General features: G+C 44.8%; 1 protein-coding gene across 9 annotated transcripts in view; it reads right to left on the bottom strand.

Annotated features, from left to right (window-relative positions):
- GSG1 (germ cell associated 1) overlaps nucleotides 1–11,069 on the bottom strand; it is a 19,387-nt gene that overhangs the window by 5,842 nt on the left and 2,476 nt on the right. For 5 of the 9 annotated variants that reach the window (XM_011993618.1, XM_011993614.1, XM_011993615.1 and 2 more), the window contains exon 2: nucleotides 717–1,035. In XM_011993618.1, coding sequence (XP_011849008.1) covers nucleotides 717–1,035 — 319 coding nt within the window. Of the gene's footprint in view, nucleotides 1–716; nucleotides 1,036–5,821; nucleotides 6,030–11,069 lie in introns of those variants that run through there. The other 4 variants (XM_011993620.1, XM_011993621.1, XM_011993617.1 and 1 more) reach the window with 1 other exon arrangement.

Here is an 11,069-nt window from a genome sequence, read left to right as displayed (position 1 = left end):
CGGGCACGCTGGCTCATTCCTGTAATCCCAGCACTTTGGGAGGCTGAGGCCGGCGGATCACCTGAGGTCGGGAGTTGGAGCCCAGCCTGACCAACATGGAGAAACCCCATCTCTACTAAAAATACAAAATTAGCCGGGCATGGTGGCATATGCCTGTAATTCCAGCTACTTGGGAGGCTGAGGCAGGAAAATTGCTTGAACCTGGGAGGCGGAGGTTGCAGTGAGCCGAGATGGTGCCATTGCACTTCAACCTGGGCAACAAGAGTGAAACTCCGTGTCAAAAAAAAAAGAAGGAAACAAAGTTATTTGTATGAGGTCACAGTTGAGCAGAGCTAGGGCTTTCCTACAATATTCCTCTCCGTTTTGTTTCTAAACAGCAATTCTAGGTCTCTAGACTGGAAATTCTCATAATGTGAATGGTCTAAATGAAACTTTTAAGGTTAATTCTATTTTTAACATGCTATTTTGAACCCACAAGTCTACTACAGAGGGAGGAAGTGAAAAGCCAACCTTATTAAAAGGGGCTGCCATAGAGAAGGACACTACACAGAGGTGGAAGGTTCTGTGCTGGGAGAAGGAGGTGAGGCCCACTGGGGTGTGGGCTGCACTTCCCAGGGCAACCCCAGCCCTAAGCGGGCCTACCTGGTTTCCATGCCTGCATTAGATCTCTTGCCCACCCTGACCCCGTTGCTCTTATATCCCAGAATTTAGGCTACCTGGTTCTTCCACAGTTTCCTCACAGGATAGCCATATGCCACTCCGGAAGCTCCGGAAGGAGAACCGGTCATCCCCAGTCTCCCAGTTGTATTGTACCACCTCCTGGGTGGATGTGTTGGTGGTATCTCCATCCAGGGACACTGGCATGTCAAAGCACTTGGCTGCCAGACCTTTCTCGCACAGGGGCTTAGGCACCTTCTGTGTGCCCACAAACCAGTAGTTGCTGAGCAGGGATATTGTGGAGAAGCTGAGTGATAGCATGCTGAGGACGGCAGATAGGAGTGTCCGCTGGCCAGAGAAGGCCTTCGCGAGCTCCATCTGTAATAGACAAGCACAAGTGGAAGGGAAGGGAGCAAGGGAGCTTGACTCAGAGTCGCCTCGGAGATTTGGCCGCCTTTCCCTGTGCTCCCTCTGCTCAAGCCATACCCCTCCAAGGTGGATAGGCACAACCCTTCTCTGCCAGTTTTCTCCAGAGGCCGCATGGAAGCCCGGCTTCAGGAGTGGTCTGCAGCCAGCACCTGGAGGGTCTCAGAAAACCATATGCCCGCACGGGGGCCTCAGAGCAGCTGTCTCTGACCTTCTCCTGTCCTCCTGTCTCAGTCCCACTCTTGCCCGAGGCTAGCCACAGAAACTAGGATCCCTCTTCCTCAAGGTGGGTCATAGAAACCAGAGCCCCTTTCCCCAGAGTCAGCCATAAAACCTAAAAATAGTACTCTAACTTTCCCTCTGCCTTTCCGTGTACAAACGGACCCTGAAGAAGTTTTCTGACCTAGCTTGTGTGACTGTAGGTCATAAGACCCCCATTCCAGAGAGGGTCGCGCCCCGCACCCGGAAGGAAGAAATGCTCACAGAGGCCAACGAGAAGCAGGGCTTGCTGGGTTTCCCCACACGGTCTATTAACGTTATTAGATCAGGCCAGATGCAGTGGCTCACGCCTGTAATCCTAGCACTGTAATCCCTCCCAGAGGTGGGAGGGTTGCTTGAGTTCAGGAATTCATGACCAGCCTGGGTAACATAGTGAGACCCTGTCACTATGAAAAATTAGCCGGGCATGATGGTGCGTGCCTGTAGTCCCAGCTTACTTTTGAGGCTGAGGTGGGAGGATCACCTGAGCCCAGGAGGTCGAGGCTGCAGTGAGCCATGATCATGCCACTGCACTCCAGTCTGGGCAACAGACTGTCTCTAAAGTCTGTTTTACAGAGTGCAGTCTGTGCCACTGCACCCCAGTCTGGACTATCTGTCTCTAAAAAATAAAGAACAATCAATAAACAAAGAAACAGTAGATCATGCCCTTGATGTCCAATCATATTTCTACGTGACTGTCCATACTTTTTTGAAACTCAGCATAAAAACAGACAATTTTTCCTGCATCTTTGGGTCTTCATTCTGAAGGTTCCCTTGTCATGTGAAACTATGATCAAATAAACTTGTATGTTTTTTCTCCTATTAATCTGCCTCTTGTCAGTGATTTTCAGTGAACCTTCGGAGGGCAAAGGGAAAGTTTTCTCCTGGCCTCTACACAATGCAGGGATGATGCTGCTTCGAGTTGAACCTTACACAGGTCCAACCGCAGAAAAGCGGTGATTTGCATAGATAGAATGCCAGGGGCTGGTCTCTGGGCATGATATGCAGCGATACTGCATAGAAGTAGGATAAAGGTGATCCACCAGATAGGACAAATTAGAATGACGAATGCAGAAGTCAGAATGAATTGGATGTGAACATGTTAAAATCTTCCATTTCTGCTTCAAATGGTGAGAGTAGAATCAACAGAGCCTCCAGCTGGCAAATCCTAGGGAGGGGGTGTGTGTGTGTGTGTGTGTGTGTGTGTGTGTGTGTGTGTACCTTTATGGTAAGTGCCATAATGACCCCACCAACAAACAGCAGGGGGATCATTCTGAGTAGCAGTGATGGATCTGCCAGCAGCCACTACCTGGAGTTCTTGGACCAGTGGATTGAGCAAGAGAGAGAGAAGGTGGATTGCTGCAAATATTAATACCACTGCTGGCCAGGCCCTGTCTACTGAAGTCCTGCCCCTCTGAGGCTCACTCCAAGCCCCATCTGCTTCAGGGACATCCCCTAAACAGTACCTTGCATGGGAAGTGAGGCTTGGAAGGGCTTCAAGGACTGTGGTATGTGCCTTCTTAATGGTATTCTTTTCATATTTATTTTTGGTCATGTCTTCAAGCTTTCAAGATTTCAAGCTGCCATTAGGTAGCAAATGTGTCTTTGTGATTATATCTTTCCCACAGCAACTAGCACAGTATTTTACACATTAGACACTCAATACTAAACGACTGAGTAAATTGAGGATGTTCTGAATAAGCATCAGATAGCAATGACCTCAGTCAGAGGTTATATAAACCTTTTTTTTTTTTTTTTGAGACAGAGTTTCACTCTTGTTGCCCAGGCTGGGGTGCAATGGCACAATCTCGGCTCACCACAACCTCCACCTCCTGGGTTCAAGAGATTCTCCTGCTTCAGCCTCCCGAGTAGCTGGGATTACAAGCGCCAACTAATTTTTTTTGTATTTTTTTTTTAGTAGAGATGGAGTTTCACCATGTTGGCCAGGCTGGTCTTGATCTCCTGATCTCAGGTGATCTGCCCGCTTTGGCCTCCCAAAGTGCTAGGATTACAGGTGTGAGCCACTGCGCCTGGCTGGTTATATAAACTTTTACATAACAGTTTATATAAACTTTTAACTTTATATAAAATAATATATACACATATATAAATATATAATTATATAATTAATAATTGACAAGGCAATTGACAACTTCTGGAAAACTTTTATATAAAGTCTCAACTTTATATAAAAGTTTAGAAAAAAGAATTGGGAGCATTCCAAATGCTCTTCGTGGTAATCGTTTTTGGCTTTGTCTTTACTGACAGTTAGTAGCACTGACTTGTTGAAGCGTTTGCTATTGTAACAATGTAGTGAGCTATTGGTGTCCTCTTCCCTGCATTATAGATTCCTCTGAAAGGAGTATGGCAATGAATATTAAACTAGAAACCTCCGGGGGAAGCAGATGGATGCTTTGGGGCCTGGAGGATAAAAGAGGGCAGTGAACCTACTGGGATGAGGGCAGTGAACCAAATGCTCGCATTTGAAATTGTGGTGCCTGTGTAGGCTGGACAGCAGGTTTGGTGTCCACAAAGCCATGGGTAGGGTGTCGGCAGCCAAACCCTTGGTCGGTGGAGAGGAACCTGGAGGGCGGTGTCTTCCAGCCTGGTGCAGAAGTGCCTGCCTCACAGTGGGGACATAGAGGAGGCTGCCGAAAGAACTGAAGCCCCCCGGATGGCTCTGGCTGGAGCCCCTACTCTCTCTGTCATTTTCAGCCTAAGAGAATAGGAGGGCAAGCTAAAATATGACCAGTATTAGACTGCCAACTTTGTTGAGTGGTGGCTTGGAGCCAGAGTTAATTTGACTTAGAGAAGTAATTTGGCAAGTCTCTCACTTTGTGTTAGAGCAGTTTATACAGTTATATTAATGCACACTGAACAGAAAAGAAGCCCATGCTTAGTTGCTGACAGACGCTTCTTAAAGTAAACCTTCTTGAGCTTTCCAGGGGATCCTTCATATCAGAATTAATCAGACTTAAATCTGCTTAGCTTAAGAGCCATAAATAAAACCATAGTTAAATGGACAGGCCCATAAATTTCCCTCCCTTATCACGCCCAACTTAATGTTTCTACATTAACAGAGAACTTTACCTTAGAAATGAAACAATTTGTTCTTCAGAATTTCCAGGGACTAAGACAGTGCATATCACAAAGTGCTTATTATTTATGGCAATAAGAAATACACGAAGATCATATGTATGTAAAACCAATATACAAAACATGATCAAGACAACTTCTGAAAAGCAATCTGCTAATATGATTTTACTTTTAAAAGCACTCAACAAATGAACTCTGCCAAGAATTGTCAGTTCTTGCAAGACTCTGGGTGACCTTGACTAAGGACAAATTATCTGCAGCATCTGGGAGGAGGGAAGATTTTCTATTGCCAGACACTGAAGTCCTATGTTGCCCAGTTCCCCTTTCCTAAAATGTTTTCATCTTGGTTTTAGTTACGAAAATCCTATTGGTTTTAGTCATCATTCTCTTACTGTGAGTCATCCTTTTCTAATAATTCTTACATTGCTTGAATAAGAAATGGATTTCCAGGTAAAACATCTTCACTAACTATTTAGTGTAAAGGCTGACCTAAAGACTTAGGCAATTCTAACTTTTGTGACCTCAGCATTCATTTTCCAACAATCATTTTCAGTCTGGTTTGGAAATTTGTCAATTATCATGTCAGATTTTAACTCCACACTCAATCCATTTCCAGTTACACTTGCAAGATTTTTACTCCACATTCAATCCACTTCAAGTTATATATATATTGGCAAGTTATTCTCGGGGTTATTCAGAAATAAGAAAGAATAATGAACCCCGTGCTAAGATACACCCACTTTGTGGCAACAAGGTGACAACCAATTTAAGGAAGAGGCAATTTGAGAAACAAAGAATAAAAAAGAGCTTGGACTGAAGCTCAAAGAGGTTCCTTCCAGAAGGAGTGTCCACCAGGCAGAGACACAAGGAACCTCATTCAAAAATCATCTTCTTGATATCAAATGATAATTTCACTCGAGAATTTTCAAGAATTATCTTCAACACCTATAGTACCATGCCCTTTGTCACATACTTTACTCCTTTCCCCAAACATGCCTTTCCCTGCTAGGATCCAATTACCTCTTGAATTGGAAGAACAAATCTAATTTTGCAATGGTTTCCATAAAGTAATTCTGAAGAAGTAATGACCGTAAGAACAACTCTGTCTTAGCGTATGCAACAGATCCTATGCCAAGGTGACTCTTGACTCTCTGGAAAAGGGACAGAGTGGTTTCTCTAACACTTGGGCCCTTAGATCATTAGGAAGTGCGTAGGCGCCAATGTATAATCAGTAACCCTTCCATCAACATATATCAACAGAGTAACCCAGAATTAGCATAGGCTAGAAAGGACAACAGATCGATGAGGCAGGTGCATAAAAAGAGCCAGGTACAAAATAGCCGTAGACTGCATCCCTTGAGCAATATGAGGGGAAGCCGGTTACCTTGGCCACGGTCAGCGTCTTGCAGCTTGTCTGGAAGAAACGAAGGATGCCATCTGCACTCCAAGTCCCTTTGGTTTAACGTTGCAAGAATACAAACTGTCTTCCTACCCTCCTTCCTCTCCTCCTACCCCTCCCTTTCTATCTCATATTCTTTGGAGTGCCTCATGATTAAATGCTGCCTTACAGGGAACATGGGCATTTAATAATTGACAAGGCAATCAGGGCCCAGCTGTTCTGGGAGATTACACCAGAGAGCTTGCCAATGGGGATCTGGGATTAAGCATAAAGAAGCAAGGACCTGCAATTTGCAGAGGAAAATTTCCTTAAAAAGTAAATGATGGTTTAGTTTCCACTGCCTGCCATTCTGTAGGTAACTGGAGTGAATGGATTGGGCTTGAATTTATGGCAGACATGAAGATATGGCAGGTCACCATTATTGCAGAAGTTTACCTTCCCTTGAGTAGGGTTTCCCAGCCCTTTGAAGAAACTCTGTTCTCTGCAATGTCAGGGCCTCACGGAGCCATGAACAGGAAATAGTTTCCCTGTTCCATGGGTGGTCTCCACCTTCCAGTTAGAACATTAGAATAAGTACTATTAAGTATCTCCTCTACACATGGAATGCTGAGTGAGAGTGTTGGCTGGGGATGGGGTGAGGATGCAGATAGGATTGGAGATAAATGAATTCCAGGATCCGGAAGGCCATGGCTATTTATCATTCCTCTCCCAACCTTCAGGCAAAGGAATGACAATATTTTATATTTCAAAAAAGAGTTTCTAAAATGTTGAGAAAGTAATCTGACAGACCAGTAAGGGGTCGTTTGCATATCTTCTTGCCACCAGTCAGTCAGAAGTACAAGTTGTTCTTTTTCTCCTCAAAATTGTACAAACAGCTGGGCCCGATGGTTCATGCCTGCAATCCCAGCACTTTGGGAGGCCAAGGCAGTTGGATCACTTGAGGTGAGGAGTTCGAGACCAGCCTGGTCAACATAGTGAGACCCTGTCCGTACTTAAAAATACAAAAAAAAAAAAAAAAAAAAAAAATAGCCAGGCATTGTGGCAGGCACCTGTAATCTCAACTACTTGGGAGGCTGAGGCAGGAGAATCTCTTGAACCCGGGAGACAGAGGTTGCAGTGAGCCGAGATTGTGCCACTGCCCTCCAACCTGGGCCACAGAACGAGACTCCATTTCAAAAAAAAAAAGAAAAAAAAAGTGCAAATTAATTGGGACACCAACGTTGAAAGAGATTCTGCCACTGTTTGTGAGTCCCTAAACGCTGCATGGACTTTCATCCTCCAAGCCTTTGCTGATGCTCTTCCTTCTGCCTGGAATGCCTTCAGTCTCTTTTTATCTGGTGAACTGCCTGCCTCTCAACGAAATTAGTCTAAAAAGTCATCCGCTCTTTGAAAATGTTTCTTTTCTCCCTAGGACATACAGTTCCCTCCTCATGGTCCTTGTCACACTTTACCTCTCTCACAACACTTATTATTATTATTTTTTTTAATTTTAGCAGAGACAGGGTCTCACTGTATTGTCCGGGCTGGTCTCGAAATCCTGGGCTCAACCAGTCCTCCCACCTTGGCCTCCCAAAGTGCTGGGATTACCGGTGTGAGCCACTGCACCCGGCCTTCTCACAACTCTTTCTATATTCCATTATAACTGCTGCATTTGTCTTAAATGTAACTTCCTTAAAGGTTCTCACTTTCATTTTAGAGCAGTTGTTCTCAGTTCTGATGGAGTATCAGAACAACCTTTGGAAGTCTGGAAAATATGCCAATTCCTGGATCCACCCTGAGATTTCATAATAGTTCTGGACGAGGCCCAGGGATTGGGAATTTTAGAAAGTTCTTAATATATACCCAGGGAATTCATGTAAAATGGTACCTGTTGGACTCATTTTGGGCTTACATTTAATAAAACCCTCTGTATCCCACCTGGCCCTTCCTCCCCCTCTTCCAGACTAGCCATGAGGTCGTATTTTTCCCATTCTATATTTGTGCAGTTCGTTTAGGGAATCAAAGGCAGGTTCTTGTGAACTTAACTGTTTGAATTAGTCCACGTTCTAGCTGAATGAGTTGCTTTGGATCCTGCTTTTGTCACCTGTAATGTCTGCTCTCCTCAGACTGATGTTAACAAGCAAATTTGATAAACATGTGCCATGTTCAAGCATATTTTCTGCATCACCCAAACAACCCTTTATTTATTGTGACAGAATCCACTCTCCTTTGGGAGGAGAAGCAGGAATTTTGTGTTCTTTATTTTTTTTTTACAGTTGCATCGGCTGTTGGTTTCCTAGCTAGTACTTTCATCATAACGCTGGGTGGCGCTATCCCCTCATCGTTTCTGCTTCCGTCACGTGCTTCCCCCACCAGTCGGCAAAATGTGGGTGGAGGTGGCTGCTCCTCCTCATAGGATCCTTTTTTTTAAATTTGGCATCCTCCCTGCCTGCTAATCTACAGAATGCCATGTGTCAGCCCTGTGGAATTCAGGGCTCAGGCTGAACTTTGGGGCATCCAGCCACTCCCTATAGGAGTCTTGTAGGATTGTTTCCTGTAGCACTTTTTTTGTGTGTGTGTGTGCGGCCAGTTCCAGCTTCAGTGACTCAGTAGATCCTCATATACTTCCCATGGGAAATACAACTCCACGGTATCAGAAAATACAGTTAGCCAATGTTTCCTGATGAGTTTTGTGCACATTTTTCTTTACTTAATTGTATCTTCATTGTCTTTCCACCCCAGAACAGTGAACAATTATTTTCCCCTCTCTGTGCTTACACCCTTCAAATACTTGCAGACACTTCTCATAGCCCGCTTGAGTCACTGTTTGGCACGGTCTTATGTCTTTGGTTTTTATTGCCTCTGCTCATAAACCGCACCCCCTGTGCCTTAATAGCCTGAAGTTCGCCTTCTCCAGGGAAATGGGGATGGGAGTGGCAGGCTCGTAAGTGTGTTATATGAGGAGGCTCAGGGGTGGATTTATTTAGAGTGAAGCTAATAAGTGAAGCTTCAGCTTTCATGTCCCCTACTCCCTCCACCTATTCTAAAACCTTGTTACCTAATTTACACTTGTAATTGTGTACTCTTTTTCTTAAAGAGGGCCTCCAAAATTATATCATTTTAGGCCTCCACAAAGCCTGGGTCCACCCCTTAGGAAGCTGTGCATTTTGTGTGCGTACTTGGCTGCCTGGCTGCTGAATGTGACCAGTCTTGATCTCCCCCTCCCCAAGGACCCTGGACCACAACGTCTAATTTCCTCTTTTTGACAAAACATGAGTTTTTCTGCCTGGCCACAAACATCAGAGCCCAGCATCCCACTCACTTCCTTTCATTGTAATTTGGGCATGTTAATATTTTTTTCTTCCCTTTCCTCTCTTAGAACAGAAGAAGTAATTGCTAGCCAATGCGACATAAATATAATTAGGTTCGGCTCAGAAGCTCATGACTCAGCACAGACACGAAGATTCCACACCTAAAAACAGTATTTAGCTCTGGCATGTTGGACTGTGATCATTCCAGGATGACCTCCGCAGGAATATATATGCACCTCATAATTTATGACACCACAAGGCCAACGGTGGGGGATAACCCATATTTGCTAAGGTCCTCAGTCCCTGTTCCCTGTGCTGGACAAAACCACATTTACTAGGCTGTGCATCAAGAGAAAATAGTGGTCTTGGGGCACCTACACATACTTTGTAAATGGGAATGCAATTTATTGTTTTGTGAGTTCATTGCAGGTTAGGGGTGATTAAATGACAAGCGTGAATGCTGAGCCGGAAAGCAGGTTATATATCACACCGCTTCCCTAATGCCAAGGCCTGGGGCTAAGGGATCCGGTGTTTTTGTTTGTTTGTTTGTTTGCTTTGTTTGTTTCTTTTTTCTTCACATCATCCATACTGGCACCTTCCCGGAAAGGTTTGTTTTCTCTCCCTGGCAGGAGTATCTCTATCCTGCCAGGAGCTAGATTTCCGACCCACGCGCCATTAACTTCTTTCTATTACTCAGTAGACAAAGGCTGGAGTGGGGTGTAAATGTTTCGGCTATCACTGGTCTGATGACCATGCCTGCCCCTGTTCTCTGCTCCTGCATGTTCTAGCATGTGCCTCTCTCATGTAACGCATCACATGGCTTTCCTGTCTGTTATGCTCATTTGACTGTAAGTTGCTTGATATAGTAGCAGCTATGTTTTATTCATTGTTGATCCTCAGAGCCTAGCAGTGTTTTAACATCTATGAATGAATGAATGAGGTTTGTAATGCAAAAAGGCTTGTGGATACAATTAGGAATCCTGAGTGAAGATGTGAATAAAGAAGTGTGTCCAAACAGCCTTCTGTTGCTAAAGGAAACAGGATGCTTCCGGATTCACATATGTAAGAGCAGTGACAAGCTACAAAGGAAGTCCTGGGTCCACAGGCACACCCTAAGCCTTTTTACGCAGATGCACCCAGAGTTTCATCAAACAGATTCTCTGCCAATCCATTTCCTCTCACCTGTGGAAACATTCCTGCTTTTAAATGAGCAAAGCCCAGAAAACAGTGATTATCTCATGAAATAGTATATTATCTTTAGTGCACAGAGATCAGGGGACAAACAGATTGCTCAAAAACCAGTGACAGATTGGAAATGTTATATTCTTTTCCAAGCTGGGTGGTCCCCTACCGATTAGAGCCATTTTGGATGATGTATCTCCAACCTTCTGAGTTTTTGCTGCTCTAACTGCAATGTTTACATCAGTGCCTGACCTTCAGCTCCTTCACTGATTAAGACAAAGAAGGTCTTCACACGGGACATTTTCACATTTGTTTCCCAACTCGGAAGGGAAGAGTAATGCCACCAAAATGCCCATGCTTAGTGTTCAAAATGACTACATCACTGTAGGACACAGCTCCAGGATTTATTCTTAGCTGTAACCACATTTAAGGGGCCACATCACCTCAAATGGTCACACAATCAAATGACTCTAGTCTTCCTAACGTAGATTCCGAGTGTTGGGAACACTTCAATTCAGTGGGAAGGACCCTGGAAAAGCGTTTCGGGACCTCGTTCTCGTCTTTCCCTTTCCGCCTTTTAATGGAATTGTTTGAGGACTTTTGCTAACGCAGTCATTTCCAGGAGAGGAAGCCGCCTTTCTTCCAGGCCCCAAGCAGCTGGAGTGAATCAGAGGGGCAGCCACATCTGCACTTCCTGTGGGGCAATCGCTCAAGCGCGGGTGACGGCTCCCGCGGGCCGGCTGGGGTCGGGGGCTTTTGGG

Source organism: Mandrillus leucophaeus, unplaced genomic scaffold, assembly GCF_000951045.1.
Source record: "Mandrillus leucophaeus isolate KB7577 unplaced genomic scaffold, Mleu.le_1.0 Scaffold431, whole genome shotgun sequence".
NCBI classification, from domain to species: Eukaryota; Metazoa; Chordata; class Mammalia; order Primates; family Cercopithecidae; genus Mandrillus; species Mandrillus leucophaeus.
The sequence above is the reverse complement of the archived record's forward strand: the minus strand, read 5'-3'. Positions and strand labels throughout refer to the sequence as shown.